Below are 17,511 nucleotides of genomic sequence, written 5' to 3'. Positions count from 1 at the left end.
GTTTTCCTTCACTTTGTACATGATCTTGATGACATCTTATGAAATTTAATACTCATTGGCATACTTTTGAGATACACAAGACAGACTATCTTTTCAGGATACCTTTCTTTTTTCTGACACATAAAGGTGTTTGGCAGTTCAGAGGCCAGTCTCCTGTAAGAAGTACAGGAAGCTGTCTGTCTGGATCAAGAGTCTTCAGATAATTTAGCTTTGCAGACCAGTTGTGCAAAGGAGAACATTCTCACTTAGCAACTTGGTCTCTCTCTCTGACCTCAGTAACTTCTATTTATTGATTCAAAAGAGTCTTGTGAATTGCTATGCATGCAGAAATATCCTTGAGGTTATGATTTTAGGTGACAGCTAAACTGACAGGTAAACTGAACTGAGATTTTGTATTTTTTTTTTTTTAAGCAAAATTTAAATATTGAGCTCTACAGGAAGCTATTTTGATTGAACTGATTACCAGAATTAATTCCGTTTAGATTCCAGTATTTGTTTTGTGGTAGGTATATGTGATTTCTAGTATATGTGTGTTTTTTAAAAACATTACTTGCTTTGACCATTGCTGTCTTTCAAATTTGAGACTTACCTATTGTGTAGTGGTAACAAATCAATTGGGAGTTTTATTGTTCATCAGATACAGGGAAGAGAGAGGCCCACAAAGAATTTCTGAACCTTTTGCATATATTACAGTATAAAGTTGATACATTTTCAGTTTTGAGGAACTGTCATATGTTATCACAGACATAATAGCAGTATTTAAATTAGGTTATTTCTCTTAAAAATATTAAGTTTCTTCTCTATTTCTGTGATGGCTCATGCAAGTTAAGTGTGCCTTTCATGTGCCTGCCATGAACGTGTAGGAAACTTCTGATTTTTGTAAAACAGTGGTGTTCAAGCAGCTGAATTGGTGGTGGTGTATTCCAAGCAATGAGAAGACCATTTCTATCAGTCAGATCTGCTGGTGCTTCCCTCTCACTTCCCTCTTGTAGTTTGGGTTGATGGTTTCTTTAAAATGAACAAAAAGATTACAATATGGTAAATTTGAAGTATTCCATATTCAGCTAAAGAAGAAATTAAAAGGGGGCATTCAAAGAGGAAATACTGAAAAAAGTGAAGGTTTGTCGTTGGTTAGTTTTGGATTAGTTGCTTGTTGTTTTTTTTTAAAAGAACAAGCACTGTACGGGTTAACGAGGAGCTGTACAGGTTAAACAATGCTTTTTTTTAAAATGCAACAATTGAGGATAATTGCTGTAGAGGAGGATCTGGATGTCATCCAGAAAGGAACAACAAACAAACAAATAAGGACTTCCATAGTGGAGATTATGAACTTCTAAGTACAGGATCCACCACTTGAGAACGGAAGAACTAGTATCAGGCTTTGGGGTAGGCTAAGGCTGGTTGGTTGGAAACAGCTGAGGAGAAGAATGCAGCAATATTAGGTGAGTATATGTTGTGCATGTTGAGAAGGCAAGTTTTACCAGGCACAATATTTCTGTTATTAATATTGTACAAACTTTTGGTAAGACCTCATCTGGAGTACCACTCACAGTTCTGCTTGCTTTTGTTAAGAATTGAAACTGGAACAGATGCAGGGAAGAGATTCTGAATTGAGAGTGCCAATCGTTAAAAAGTGTGTTTAGTTAGGCTTGGCAAAATCTGTGCGTAAGAGAGAGAAGTGGAAGTAGTATGTAAGCTCAGTTTTGTTGGCAAGAGTAATAGATAAGAAGTGGACATAATAATTTTAAAGTGCATGTTTGAAACAACCACAGTGCAGGAGGGAGAGATGATAGAGTGGTTAACGCGTGCAAGTTCACCTTAGGGTGTAATCTCATGAAGGAATGTTTGGCAACAGTGGCATCTGACATTTTCCCATTCTTCTTTCTCGTTTTGCTCTGTGTGCCATCAAAAGCAAGACAAACTATGTACAGCAGAGCCATCTGTATGTGGATTTACCTAAGGCTTTCTTAGATGAGTTCCTTTGCTTCATTGCATGAGTGCACATATGCAGTATTATTGCAGGTGGCTGTAGGACTGCATGAAAAATCATTGTGCTCTGAGACTAGATTCACTTTTAGCAGCAACGCTGCTTTAAGCACCCTTTGTGTCCTAGCCATTCATTCCTGCCTTTGATTGTCTTGACATAGCTCTTTGCATAGCCATGCTTTAAGTTGAATCAAGGAACACCTCTGGATGCAAAATAACACAGTAAAAAAAGGGACAAGTGGTTTGTGTGGGGTATTCAGGTGGTTTTTCTTTCTTTTTTTTATTTGATTCAGTGTAACCATGCCAAAGCCATTTCAGAATGACACAATAGCTGGAAGTGTTGCTAGTTTGTCCACTACAGCTGCTGAAGAAATGCTTGTGAAGCCATAGCCTGAGATGGACATGAATGGGATAAAAAGGTTCTGTGAATTCAAAAAAATAATGATCATTGTCTCAAGCTGATGAGACTGAAGATACTATAAAATGTTTCTCTATTCTTTTGAAGGCAAAGCTATTATTTTTAATATGCTTCCTTTTATTCCTGTGGTTGAAGTGCTCTTTTAAACACATTTCTTCATTCTTTCTGCTTTTCTTTGAATGATTTCATCCCTAATGTAGTTTTATTTTTTTCCCTGATTTCCTGCACTGCCTCCTGATCTTGTGCACTAGGTCTTTCTTCACGAAGAAGAGAAAGGGGCAAAAGAGTTGGTCAAATATTAAAGGAGTCTGTTAGGAGAATAGCGTCAGTTTTTCTGAACACTTTTGAACTGATGGTCTTGAGCCAGCTACTGGTGTGTTGTACTTTTCTGTGAAGTGTTACAGAATATGTAAAAATAAAATTCTGGGTATTTTTATTCCATGCTTTTATTGCAGTATTTCCCTTGGGAATTTATCAGTGAACAAAGCTCTCCTTATAACCCTCCTCTCCTATTCAAGAAGTAGGTTTCGTGCTTTGATTACCAGTCTCCACGTGCCCTGAATCACTTCTTGGCATGAGATGTAGATGCTCACCTACCTTAAGTGAACCAGAGGGGGAGAGGAGACTCCTATTTGTCATCAGTTTCTTGAAATCTTTACAGGATTTTTCATCTCAGCTTAACAAACCAATTTTCTTTCTTCTTTCTCACTACAGTTACAAAACAGCATCATTTTCTGAGACCTTTTAAATTATTTATATCTCAGTTAAGAGAATCTCTCATAATTTACCTTTGTGTGCTTGGCACATACATGCCTTAGAAATATTTTTGTTCCTTCTTTCATCCATCTAGAAATGGAACACATAATCAGTCACTTTCTTGAAGAGTGAGGCTACTAGCATAGCATTTTAGACCTATGTACTAATGTACGAAAGTGGAAATAGTGTCCAATGTCTAATCTTGCAGCAAAAGTAATTTAGCAGTAAATCATTGGAAACAGATTATCAAGGAATAAATGAGCTAATAATGGAATCTGTAGAGCCAAGATTTTAAGGAGACTATTTAGGGAGTTACTTGAATTTGAAGTCTTGATCTTTCTCTTGCAAATGACCTTTAATGAGTTGAAAAATAGGACTTAAAGGAAGCTCTGAGGACAGCCTCTTCAAAGAGCTATTCTATGTCAATAGCCATTGCTTCTGTTTAAAACAGTCATCATACTTTAGTGTCACGCAAACATGAACTTGAAATGATGTACCATAATTTTCTGCATGTATCGTGTACTGCTTCTTGTGGAAGCATGCCACTTGGAAAGCTACCCAGAAGCTTATGTCTTATCTTGTTCCAAGAAAGCTTACAGGTGTTAACAAAGTACACTTACTATGACTGTACCTGCTACAGCTGCAGCTTTCAGACAAACTCTATTAAGACCATGAAAACTTTTGGTACAATAATTATTGAAAGCAGGATTTGCTTGTATGTATACTGAGGTGAGTAATTATTTGTAGATAGTTGGTTTAGGGGGTGAGGTACTTTCTATTGTTTTCTTAAAACAAAAAGGTAACATGGTAGTATTTTTTTGATAGCAACAAGTACATGTTCTGACATAACTTATTAAGCATGTCCCTTTGGAAGCATTCTCCAGCCTAAATTCTTCTATGAGTCTATGAGTAAAATTGGAGAATTTACAAGGACAAGGTCAGTGTTAACTAATAATAATGGAGTTCTGACAACAAAGGGTGTTGTAGTATATTTGAACATAAGAATATTTTCTCAATTGCTTGCATGTGATTAATGTTGTTTGTGACTGGTGGTGTAATTTTTATTTCATGGTAATAGAACAGAGAATCTAGGGGGCATCTTATCTCAGTGTTCTTCCTTTCCCATCCCCTCAATATCTCAGCCAGTCAGTGTAAAAGTTTTTTACAAACTACAGATACAGCAAAGACATTTTTACATATCAGCATATTTTTATAGCATATGTGCCCCTAAAGGATTTGGTAGATAGTTACTTCATACATTAAAATATAGAATGACTGATGAATTAATTCTTGCTTTTTTGCTTGATAAGAGAAATGAGGCCAAAAAGTTACAGTTTCTGTTGAAAGAAGTTACAGATCAGTTAAGGATAGCTTATCTGTCTTGCAGGTTGGAGCTAGGAAAAGCAGGATAGCAGAAGAGATCTCTTTCTGCCAGTGTTTTCTTTTTACAGTGACAAAAGCATGGAAACAAGCTTTTGAATTATATGAGAAAATCTTAAAGCTGAAAGTAAATATTTTTAAGTATGTTGTGTAAATTCTAAGCATATCCTAAGATTTTATTGGAAAATGTTTCCCTTTTACGAGAATGGAAGTGGCCACTCCTGTAGTTTCCTGTGGAAGGAAAGAAACAGTTAAGAAAAAGAAATGGAAATAAGCCTGAAACCTCCTCATGTCTGCTCTCTCTTTTTCTCTAGGGTAGCTCTGCCAGTGTTTTGGTGCTGAACATAGTTGTATGATTATATTTTCAATTTTAGTTTTCATTTTTTCCCTCTCTGTGTCAGGTTAGGGTTTGAGGAGGGATGAAAAATTGGATTCTAATATGCAGTAAGGGGAACACTGCTGGAAGGGGCAGTAAGTTGGAAGGAGGACCATGCTTGGGTTTCTACTCCATACTAGCAGTACCTGCTTTGGACTGGAGTTCTTTCTGATAGGAGAAAGATGGAGCTGAGTGATAAGGTCATTCTGGGTGTCTAATTAGCTCTTATAGTGCTCTTTATTGATATGACTATGCTTTATCTAGCATGTTTCCCAACCCACACCCCCTGACAGGTATTTCTATGTTCAATAACCATAGTTTAAGTTACTCTTTTTTTTTTTTTTTTTTTTTGGACAAGTGTTTCCCCGGAGTTTTTATTCGTATGTATAAAAGCTTGGTTGAGCCTTTAAAATGGACAGTAGTTGAATATTTTTAAGCTGTAACAATAATATAGTGTAAGTTATGTTTTATCACTTAGCTGATATTTTATAAATAAAAAGGGTGAGTGTCATGAGCCTCATCTCGGTGTTCCTGCTCCAGCAGGGGGATTGGACTAGATGATCTTTCGAGGTCCCTTCGAGTCTCTGACATTCTGTGATTCTGTGAAATTCTTTAAATGCTTTTAAAAATGCCCATCATTTCCAAATATTTTCTTGACTTCAGTTTCACTGTTTTTAAATGACCTGTTTCCAACACTACCACCTTACTCAGTAGCCTTTCTCCAGTTATTTCATTACAAAGTTGTTAGAAAATAAAATCTACATTGTACTCATATTGTGTAAGCACTATGATTGAGTACTTTCAAAGGTGTTTAAGTGTTTCGAAGGAAGATTTGTGAGTTGGGTGGGTGTTTTTGTTGTTGTGTTGGTTTTGTTGCTATTGTTGTTTTTTTCCATACCTTAGAACCACGGCTTTAGTACTCTGTATTCTTGATTGTGTTCGATTAATATTAGAAAGTATGTATTCATATTGGGCTGGGATCCAGGGAACTGCTGTCTTGTGCTTTGTTGTTTGTGTGTTTTATTGTAAAGCTGAGTTAAAACATAGACTTGGTTTTGAAGATGTGAACTGTTGTATACCTGTGATAGAAGCGCTGCTGCTTGAGAAGTCAGTTTTGTGACTTCTACTGGAATACCTGATTTTCTAAAGAAGTATCAGATCTTCAACCCAAGTGTTCTTCTGTGCCACACTCATGATAATGCAGTATTTAAAATTTTCCTTTGAGAATAAAACAAAAAATGTCTACACAACATTGCTATTAATGGCTTTTAAAATATGAGTGCCCTCTAATCCAGTGTGCCAGTTCATAGAGAGGTTTGATTGCTGTTTTAAGCTGCAGATCCATGTGCAAATGAGCTGATATAGTGACTAACTGCAGGTTTAATTCATCCTGGAAATACGTAATTTTCAAAAGAGGTTCACGTCAATCAAAGGGAAAATTAAAGAACTGGTATATATTATAAATGGCATAAATGAGTAAAGAGGGAAAGAGATCTATCTCTTTAAAATGTGGTTGTAATTTTCTTTTTTCCTAACAATTTTCATCAATTTGGGTACAGGTGTTTTGTAAGTATTAACCACATTAGCACAAAGCTGTGTTGTCTGCTGCTTAGATAAGCAAATGCATAGCCTTTGAATGAAAAACAACCAAAATATCTGTGTATTTGCTCATGTGATTTTATCTGTATACATTTATAGCATCTTAATGAAAAAAAATGACCTAATCCCTTTTAGGAAACATAGATCTTCCATTTAAAATGTTGAATAAAGTTAAATTTAAGACCTATATTGCATTTTTCAAGTTCTTAATAAGTTAAGTCGTGTTAAATAAGGAAAAGGAATCTTAGGCCTTTTACTTCTAGATGGAACCGCATTTTTAAAGTAGAACTCTGTTCATTGAAAGAGGTGTTTTTCAGTATTGTTGGTTTTACTGGGGAAGTGTTCAATCTGTGTTTCTTTTATTTTTTTTTTTTTAAACTTATGTTAATGAAACTGAATCTGAGAGCCAAACTGCATTGTTTTTTGTTCCTCAAAAAACTGTGAATCACTTGGGAGAGATGTTGAGCAAATTCTTGGTGATCTGATACATAAATGACTTAAAACATCAAGTTTGGAGGCTTTGAAGCATAGGGGTTCAGAAGGTGTCTTTTTAGTATCTGTGAGTAGGAGCTCCATTCCCACATGTGAGTTCAGTTCATTGAGAGCATGTGAAGGGAGCAGGTTGTAAGTACTGGTTGCAAGTATTTCTGCTTGTAAGGAATCAACAAAGTTTATTGTAATCACAAACAGTTCTCATTCTCATGATAAAAAGGCTTTGGTCTCAAATTTTTAGGATTTTGTTCTACTTTAAGTCTTGTACTCCTGAAGGGGAGAGTAATTAATAATTTATTTTCTTCAAGTCTGTGTCTAGGTGATATAAAATTAGCTGTTCTGTGTTAGACAGTAAAGCTCATCACCAGAAAATAGTTTCACTGAGGTTAGGGTTACATCAGGACCTGTCCTGCTTACTCAAAAGTTTGGAAGCATGAAATGACCTGGTTATGAGGCACCTCTTCAACATTCCCCTCCACTTTTATTATGGCCTACATGTAATCAATAACCTCCTTAGTAATGTACGATATTAATTTGATTTACATCTGCAGTAGACAGCAAAAATCAGTATGCATCCCGACTTCAGTTTAAGAAAATACATTTTGCTTTTTGATATATGTTGCAGGTGGGACACAAAGTATGGCAAGTGTTAGAATGTGCTGCTTCTGCCAGTGCTGAGAAATCATCTGTCCTTACTGCTTACTATTTGAATGATTCTCCTACTTTGAGCTAGTGTCATCTGTTGTATGCATGCTAACTGCAATAAAAGATTTTGAAAGTTGAAGCCAAAGATTTGAGTATCTCAGCCAGTATGTCTGTTAAGGGTAGCACAGAGGGAAATGAAGTACAAAACACATTACATCATAATTTTAGTTTCAATGTTACAAGATTAAGTCTTAGTATGCAACTTAACTCAGTTCCTCTGTTTTAATAAATAAAAAAGTAGCCTGATCTATCTACAACGGTTTTTGATGATCCGTATCTGGAGTTGCAGTTGTTCCTTCTCCTGTCTGCATCACCTCTTTATTTTAAATCTGTATAATGTGAGATGCAGATTTAGTAAAATGAGCGATAGAAATTGTCATCCAGTGAGGATGCAATATATATTTTCACAGTGGCAGACACAACTGTTGAATAGCTCCTTGTCTCATTTGAGAGACTAGATGTTGTAGTCCTTCTGAAAGGGAAGAGTATGATTCTGGTGCTGAGACTGAGGGTGGCCTGAAAGACTTTTGTTACTTCCAAATAAAATTTGAAGTTACTGTGTTAAGAAGCATGGATTTCTATTTCCTGACTCAAATTAGAAAATATCACTGTGGGCTATCTTAACTTTATTTGTAAAATTGCTGTGTCTCATTGCAGCTAAGAGGAAAAAGTCAAAAACCTAACTGCAACCATAACTTATTTAAGATTTTTTTTCTGTTACTTGGCACATGGAAGCTATAGTGTCTGCTTAATTGATGAGGGTACCTCTCATGAATGTTTTAAAATTACCTAAAAAATCAAAAATTCGAGGCTTTATCGTGCAGCTGTTGTCATGGCATATATTCATCCAATGTATTGTCATAACTGTCTGTGGCTTGAATACAAGAGAGGTAGTTTTGAAAAAGTTGTAAATCTGAGGTGTGTAAACAGCTAAATCTTCAGGTTACATTTTAAAATATTTTGATATTTAGCTGAAACTCTAGATTGGTGTTATTATTTAAGAGAATGAGTTCATTCTCCTTGGCCACTTGGATGAAAGATTCCGTATTTTAAGTCAAGGCACCAAGAACGTAAAAATCTATGAAAAGAAGCTTCCAAAAATGCATATTGATGGTGATGCTTTTTAAAAGCTTGCCATTGTTTTAACTTGGATTTTGGCAAATGTAATTTCTATTTTGAGAATAACTACTTTTTTATTAGTTGAGTGCAATAGTAATGTCTGTCTGACTTAGTTTTAATATATCTTTTTAACTGTAACTTTTGTGGGGGTTCTTTAAATGACGTAGATGAGAGAAAATTAAAAGCTTTTGTGGAATTTTTAAGTATCGTAATGGAGGTTGTTTGTATCGTATGATATCAAATAAGGTCAAAATAAACCTAGTTTGTGTAAATCAAGCAAATAAAACCAAACAGCATGACTTAACAATTCTGTGACTCTTACATTGTTTTGAAGGAATATCCTTTGAGTTGTTTCAAGGAGTAAATTCTAAACTCCAGCTTAAAACTGAAAGCAAGAATGTGTTTCTTACCTCTTTCCTCCCCACTCCATTTGCATTGTGCATCAAAATAAAGTCCACTTAGATTTTAATAATAATGTTAGCACATTACACAAGATTTCTAAGAGTATATAGATTTTCTAGGATGGCAGGGTAAGATCCTATGTCTTTAATACAGGAAAATAAGAAACTCATTTGATGTTCTTTACACTAGTCAGTAGGTGAAAATTTCTATTTTACATTTAATGGGCAGCAAGAATGGGAAGTATAAGCTTCTGTGTAAATACTAGAATGTTGAGTTCTAAACTTTGTTTAGATATAGTGAAATTGTACTCAGTGCATAAAATAGAACGGGTTGTTTATTGCTATTTTCTGTGTATGTGTATTTCAGGGGTCCTTTCAGCGTTGTGCGGCGATGTATCAACAGGGAAACGGGGCAACAGTTTGCTGTAAAGATTGTCGATGTAGCAAAATTCACTTCAAGTCCTGGATTAAGCACAGAAGGTAAGAAAGAACAATTAAGCAAATTCTAAGCAGACAGATTTTTTTTTTTTGTCAGTGTTTCCTGTGTTTACTTTGTAAGCATCTTTCTGGTTTATATTTTGTAGAATTTTTAAAGCAAGGTCTAACATGTCAAATTCAATTTGATTTAACTTAGTGCATAAATTCCTAACCTCTAGTAGTTCCTATCGGTATTCAGTTGTGATAATAAATATTAGAAAAATAGTAGGTCTAGAGTAACTATTAAGCCATTGCTATTTCTGTTTGCATATTTCTTTAAGAATGTGAATTTCTTTAAGAAAAATTGATTTTTAATCATAAAAGGAAGTAAGAACATATCAGTTTTGTTTTTACTAGTCTAGATTTAGCAAATAATTTGTTATAAAAAGGGTGAAAGCTTATGATTGAAGTGTGCAAAATTGTATTAAAAACGTATACCTTTTTCACATAGTCAGGATTTTAAAACAGTAGTGCAGAACTGCTACAGTGTAAAGAAAAGGCTGTTACTCTTGCCATTTCCTGTTGTAGGGTAAAACAATATGTTTTCTAAGTTGAATGTGGAACTCAAGTGTGCACATAGTGCTTCTTTCACACTGTGTGAAAAAGAGCATGGTAACTGAATATGATCACTGTGTATTCCATGATTCCATGTCCAGTATACTTTTGCTTGAGATCGTATTCTTATGTACAGTAATATTTTTGGGGGATTCCATTTGTGCTATATCCTTAGGAACTCAAATTCAGCAGCAGAATAAGGTCAATGACTTTTCTTGGTAGTTCTAACAAACAGTATCTTAAGCCTTAATGGCTAGTTTGATTTACAAGGTAAATCTGAGGTCTTGCTGCGGACTTCACAAAAAATTTCCATTTAAATCTCATAATGCCCTGGCTAGTTTATTTTTCCTAGCCCTTCAACAAAACATAAGAGGTGCTTTCCATAATATTCAGCTTGTGTATAGCCACATTATGGTTTTGGCAGGTTATACCAAAAGAAATTCTGAGCTAGTTTATTTTTGCTAAAACGATCTTGTATCTTTTAAAGAAGTTCTCTATATATTCTAGCCTTATTCTGAGCCTCATCTTAACTACTGATGCTCAGACACATCTCTGCCTTTAGTGGAGTATTGCTTTCCTCACTCCATGACTGTAAAATTCAAACTTTTTGGGCCATGAATGCATTGCTGAAAGGGAGAAATAGTTGACAAAAGAGAAAGGGACTCATCAGGAGGAAAAGAGAAGCCAAGAGTAATAATAGATTCACAGAAAAATTGAAGGATAGGTATTAGTGGTTTGCATTTGCCACCTGGGTCTAAAAAAAGGCTTGGTAGTATACTAAGAAATTTTGGAGTGGTTTTGGGGTTTTTGTTCCACTTTTGTGTTATATTCATATAGTTAGAGTTCAAGCTGGCAGGTCATTGACTTAGCAGATCATGCACACTTTCTGGGTTTAGTGGGGTTTTTTGTTTGTTTGTTTGTTTTTGTTTTGTGTGTTTGGTTGTGGATTATTGTTTATTTTTTTGTTGTTTTGGTTGGGAGCAAGCCCTTTAGCTCTAGATAAGAATCTGAGCTTGTTTTTCACAAGTGTTTCCATATTGTGTACTCTTTCTGTCTATATATATATATATATGTGTGTGTGTATATATATATTTTTTTTTTTTTTTTTTTTGACATCTTCCCTATCCAGGTTCTTTTTTTTTAATATTTTCCTTTTCTTATTTTTTTTTTTAAATTTGTTGTGCTTTTTTCCGAAACAACATTCCTTAACCACATTGGTGAGGAGCCCTGATGGTAGTACTTGCATAAAACAGATATTAGATAACTTATCCGGGAGAAGGCTGTACTTGTAAATTGTGTTAAAGTGTAAGCTAGGATGGAATGGTAAGATTAATCCTTAGGAACATTTTTTTACCTCAATGTTTTGCCATCTGCAAGACTGTTTTGGTCTTGAAGGTTATCTCTGCACAACTTTCCATCTCCAGCCTTTCTTTCAGGCAGAAGAGTAGGAGAACAGGACATTCTACATGCCAAGGAGCTGATGACAATTCCTTTCCTTAATTTCACATTCATATAGAGTGCTGAGGTTTAATTTAAACCCTTTTTGATACAATGTTTCGATTTTTAAAAAGCACTACTTTAAAGTATTTTTCATACAATGTTTCAGTTTCTTTAACTTGTGAGGACTTTGCTATGGATACCTTTTAAAAGAAAGACTTTTCGCTAGTCTGAACAATTCATTCACCATAAAAAAATACACTGTCTTATGTTAATGGTATCTGCCTTATCACAGTAACAGAAACAATTAAGCTTTGAAAAATTGATACTTCTCTAGGCTAATCTGTGTTTATCAATTGGTACTGTCATGAGCATTTGTGGTATATGATGAAGCCACTATCTTGCAAGACAAACTTTTACCTACTATAGCATTACTTCACATAAGGCTACTCAGTACATGTGATGTGTAGACACAGACATCTCTGGTGATTTTTGTGCATTTCTGTATCTCTGCAGTGGTTTGATAATGGGGAAAAAAAAATGAATGCTATGTAACGATGCCTGACAGCCAACAAATTTAATTTAGGCTGAATTCTATTGAATTTAAGTGTTAGTATTCATGATCTTGCAATACTGTGTGTCATCAATCTCTGTAGTGTTGTAATTCAACCACATTAATGAAGTATATTCACACTTTGTCACTGTTCAAGTGGCTACAGGATCTACTGGATTAATGTTGGCTGTTTTACATGATGACAGATGCTACTGCAGTTCGCTGTTTTCATATTACAAAGATACAAAAAATTTAAAAAAAACATAAGAAAATGCAAAACTTGAATACTTTTAGATATAAAAGATACTGTTTTGCACAGTTCAATTTAGAGGTTTCATGTGGAGGAGTACTTGTTGCTTTCAGAAGCTAGTTTACTCGTTGAGGTCTAATAAAAATAGCAGTCTAAATAAACTTATTTTCAAATATCGCTTTAGTTGCTGTATTAAGAACTTTTGGTATAGAAAAGTGTAAGAAGCATGTTGCTTATTTCTGAATTTGTTACAGCTCACACCATAGTTACATTTTACTGACTGTTTCTTCTGCTGCTGTCTTCAAATTCTATGCACTTTCTTTTTCTTTCATTTTTCTCTGCATGGCCTGCTTGTCTTGCTTTTAGTTAGCTGTTCTAACATCAAATATCTGTAAGTGCAAACACTATTTCTCAGGAAGAGAATGGTGATTGATTCCTTACTACTTAGTAAAAGCCAATATACATTATTTGTGTGCCTTTTCTTAATGTCAGATTGCTCTCTTGTAACATGCAGAGTGTTTTTAAAGCAATTTAAAGGGCGCTGCCCTGTGCTCACAGTGCATGTCTCTTTGAACTTGTTTTTCAAGATTTAATTATTGTATATTAGATTCAGTTATCTGTAATTCATTTTGGTATAAATGTCCTCACAAAGAAAGTGATTAGCATTACTTCCACAACCTTCTAATATGCTAGACTTCATTTATTAGGCTGTTACATGCAGGGCAGGCTTGTATGTGTGCCAGCCACTGTGAAGCTGAATAGATGAACTGATAAGAAAAGATTCAGGTTTCCTTTAGATCTCCAACTGGTTCTTCTGGAAGCAAATTGTGAAGACAGTCTCTGCAAAATGTTTTGGATATGACAAAGGGCAAAATTGTAGCCAAGAAATAAGTGTTTTGAATATAGTTCTTGAACTACTTCTAGCAGTGAGAGGGGCAATATAACTGCTTGTGGTTTTTGTTTGTTTGTTTGTTTTTTTCTGACGAAGGGCCTACAAGTCTTTTTCCTGACATATTTTCAGGATGTGAGGCATTTTCTTACAGTTGAGACCTTACTCTTGTTCTGCTTATTTCCTTAAGTAGTTTACCTAGTTCTGTTTCTTTCATTTTTTTTTATCTAGACTTGCATTTTTAAAATCACTTTATCAGTGTAGTTCATTTGAAAGACTTTGTTTAACTCTGAGTAAAGATGCATGACAGAGTATCTTAACCATTTGATACTGGAAGGCTGTGGTGAATCACAAGTTATTTTTTGAAAAAGTATCTGTTTGTAAGATTCTGCACCTCCTTCCCTGCTTTTTCAAGGATTTAATAAAAAAAAAAATAATAATCAAAAAAACAGTGTTGAGCTCAAGTCTTTGAAAAAAAATATTTCAAATCCGTTTTTCAATAAATTTCATTATACTATTTCATATATAGACTGGAGTTGAAGAAAGAGTGATTCTTTGATTTGGAAACACCAACTTATCTAGAATTTCTGATACTTGTCAGTTTTGTATTGTACCATGTTTCACAGATCAAGGAAAGTTACTTCCTTCTTCGTGGCATTATTGGGCCCACGCCTGAGCTTCTGTGTCCAGTTGGGACTTCACAATTTAAGGGATGCCAAAGGAAAGATCCCAGCAAAGGACTATCAAGATAGTCAGGACCCTACAGCACATGATGGGTGAGAAGAGGTTGAATGAGCTGGGTTTGTCTAGTCTGGTGAAGAGAAGGCTGAGAGGCTGATATGAGTCTACAACTACTTGAAGACTTAAAAAAACTACAACAGTGACAGCTATTACAACAAAGGTTAATGCCCAGAAATTGTTGCTAAGAAGGTTCAGGTTGAACATGAGGAAAAACTTGTCCACTGGTAGGTTAGAGCAGCAGGTGTGGGTAGCCCAGAAAAGCTATAGGACCTCTGTCCCTGGAGGGTTTCAAGACTTTGCTAGATGAAGACACAGCTTTCCTTATCTAATATGAGCAGTAGCTTCACTTTGAGTTGAGGTTGGATCAAATGACCATCAGAAGTCATTTCCCACCATCATTTCTGTGATTTAGTGAAAATACGAGGAAGGCACCATTACAGGTTGTCTTTTGTTGAAGGTAGAAAATACGAGGATATTTCAAAGAATGAAAGGCTGCATCAGCTTGACTTTGCATTTTGTTTTATTGTTATTTTAACCCTATGAGAAATCTTATTCGAAGTATTTAGTGCTACTAGTGCTGTAAACATATTACACAGGAGCTTTCTTGCAAATTTATTGAGTGTGTGTCTCTGTGTTAAAGACATTGAGTCATCTGTTTATAGACTGCAAAAAGCGCATGTTATTAGTGACACCTCTGTTAATAAGAAAATGCCTGCATATGAAGTTTTGAAGCAAAGGTGCTTAAAATGTTGGTAGCTGCCTGTCATGCAGTTTGTGTTGCTGGTCTTTTAAAGACCGTTATCGTTTCTGTGTATGTTGTACGAACAAAAAGGCAGTTTGGGGTAAAAAGCTAAGAAGCATTTGAATTGACCATGGAAATTACTATGGTAACACTAAAGTATAAAAAGAATGCTGGGGGGTGAGGGGAAGGTGTCAAGGTCACGATGAAAGGGATCAGTACTAGAGTTTGTGCCCATCAACAAGACTTGAAGAATGATGCTTAAAACCACTTTTGGTGTTTGTAATTTCAAGAGTCTACCTTTCCCATTGTCATGGAGGCACTCCGAGGTTAGTTTAAGGGACAACAGAGTCCAAAACAACTTCTGTTAAACCGGTGAGAAACAGGGTTTTAGCACTCCAAAAGTGACTTAAATACAGGTTCAGATATCAGTTGAGGAAAATTATTAAGAGGCAGCAACTAATAATTCAGGCGGTCCACAGAGTGCATACGCATGGCGTCACCAAAAACAATGCCGGAGCCGCCCCTGGGTCTGGGAAGAGTGCACACTTGGCTGAACATGGTGTGGGATTATTTTAAAGAGATACACATACTCGTAGTGAGTACGAAAAGTGTACACTCGTGATTCTGCGAGGATAAATTTATAATACACTCGCAGTCCTGCGAGGGTTGATACACGTGCAAATGTGCACGGAATATTACACGTGCTTACGTGGAAGCACAGGAGGAAAATACACTCGCGATTGTGCAAGGAAATAATTTATACACGTGCTCATATTGAGCATGCTAAGTTACACGTGCAAATGTGCACGGAATATTACACGTGCTTACGTGGAAGCACAGGAGGAAAATACACTCGTGATTGTGCAAGGAAATAATTTATACACGTGCTCATATTGAGCATGCTAAGTTACACGTGCAAATGTGCACGGAAAGTTACACATGCTTATGTGGGAGCACGGGAGGAAAATACACCCACGATTATGCGAGGATTAATTTTACACGTGCTCATATTGAGTACGGAAAGTACGCGTGCATATGTGCACAGAAAGTAGATGCACTCGCAGTCCTGTGAGTGTTAATTTTACTCACAGCCGTGGCGGCAAGGCAAGCGGAGTCTCCATCCCGGGTGGGGGCTCTTGGCGGCAGCATCTCGCTCGTACTCCGAGAGACCCGCGACAATGGGCAGAGTCTCGACGAGAGTCCTGTTTTTTATTGGCTGATCAGATCTGACTGTAGGCATTCCAGAAGCTTCTCTGCACCCCCACACTGGCCGCGGGTGCCTAGCGGCTCCCTGGCGCCTTGGCACTCCCTTCTCCTAATGGCCCTGGCCAGGGTGCTCTGGGGCCAAACAAAAGAAGCTGTCAGCCTCAAGCAGCAGAGAGAGAGGGAGATGTGCCTACTCCTTCCATGATGAAGGAGGGAGGGGGAGAGAGGGGGGTTTGCATCCTGCCACACCTGTGAATCTGTAATTCCTAGTTTAGTTCTTCTACTTCTTGAACACATGGATAGAACTGTTGCTGTTTTGGTACAGGAAATGTTACCCAAACCTTTCTGATGGGGTTGTTTGTTTGTTTTAACCTAATGAAAGGTTTGAGTTGTTTTGGGTTTTGTTGTTGTTGTTTTGGGGGTTTTTTTGTTTGTTTTTGTTTGGTTTGGTTTGGGTTTGGTTTGGGTTTGGTTTGTTTGTTTGTTTTTTTTTTTCTGGAGAAGACATGAACTGGTTTGGTTTTAAATTCAGTTGAGCCAGTTTGTGTGTATGAATTTTAAAAATGTCTAACTTGTATAGTTTTGCCATAGCTTTCATAAACAAAGTGTCATTAGAATTTAACACTTCTGTGCAGAAACATAAGAGATGGGAACAAGCTTTTTACTCCAGAAGGCATTTCTATAAGTGTTGAAGCATGCTCACCATATACTAGATCCAGTGGATCACAGCAATGCATGAAAACATAGCAAGAATTTACTTTTCAGAAGCCCTTTTTTCTTGCTACTGGAAGACAATTCACTGCAGAAATGGTGCATGTGGTGGTTTTGATTGGAAATGCAGAATTCAGTCTCGGGCAACATTCCACATAATTTTTTAAAAGTATAAAATACAAGGTTATATTTTAGGGGCCTCTTTTTGGTGCTCTTTCTAGCATGTGTCCAGATACAGGCATCCAGGAGTGGGATACTATGTGTCACTGATTAAATCATCATTGTTTTGACCTCTTTTGGAGTTCTGCATGCAAATTTGATTGGTCCAGGGAAGAAGTATGAAGTTCTATAAGGATATGCAACCTTTCATCCAGATCATAAGCAAAGGACATCCCAGGTGATACAGCAGCTAATCCTGGAAACCATTTCCCGGCACATGAAGGACAAGCAAGTCATCAGAAGTAGTCCGCATCGATTCACAAAGGGGAAGGCATGGATGACCTACTTGACAAACTTCCAAGATGAAACGACTGGCCTGGTAGATGAAGGAGAGCAAGGGATTTTGTCTGACTAGGCTTCAGGAAGGCCTTTGACACTGTCTCTCATAAGATCCTCATAGAGAAGCTGATAAGAGTATGGATTGGTTGAGTAGGCAATGAGGTGGACTGAAAACTGTCTGAACAGCTGGGCCCAGAGAGTGCTCATCAGTGACACAAAG

General features: G+C 36.4%; 1 protein-coding gene across 5 annotated transcripts in view; it reads left to right on the top strand.

Annotated features, from left to right (window-relative positions):
* Positions 1-17,511, top strand: part of CASK (calcium/calmodulin dependent serine protein kinase) — a gene marked incomplete at its 5' end in the record, with an annotated part of 208,161 nt that overhangs the window by 41,979 nt on the left and 148,671 nt on the right. For all 5 annotated transcript variants that reach the window (XM_080350342.1, XM_080350339.1, XM_080350341.1 and 2 more), the window contains one exon: positions 9,600-9,712. In XM_080350342.1, the coding sequence (XP_080206468.1) occupies positions 9,600-9,712 (113 nt within the window). The remainder of the gene's footprint in view (positions 1-9,599; positions 9,713-17,511) is intronic.

This window comes from Nesoenas mayeri, assembly GCF_963082525.1.
Source record: "Nesoenas mayeri genome assembly, chromosome: 1".
NCBI lineage: Eukaryota > Metazoa > Chordata > Aves > Columbiformes > Columbidae > Nesoenas > Nesoenas mayeri.
This window is presented reverse-complemented; position numbering and strand designations above follow the sequence as displayed.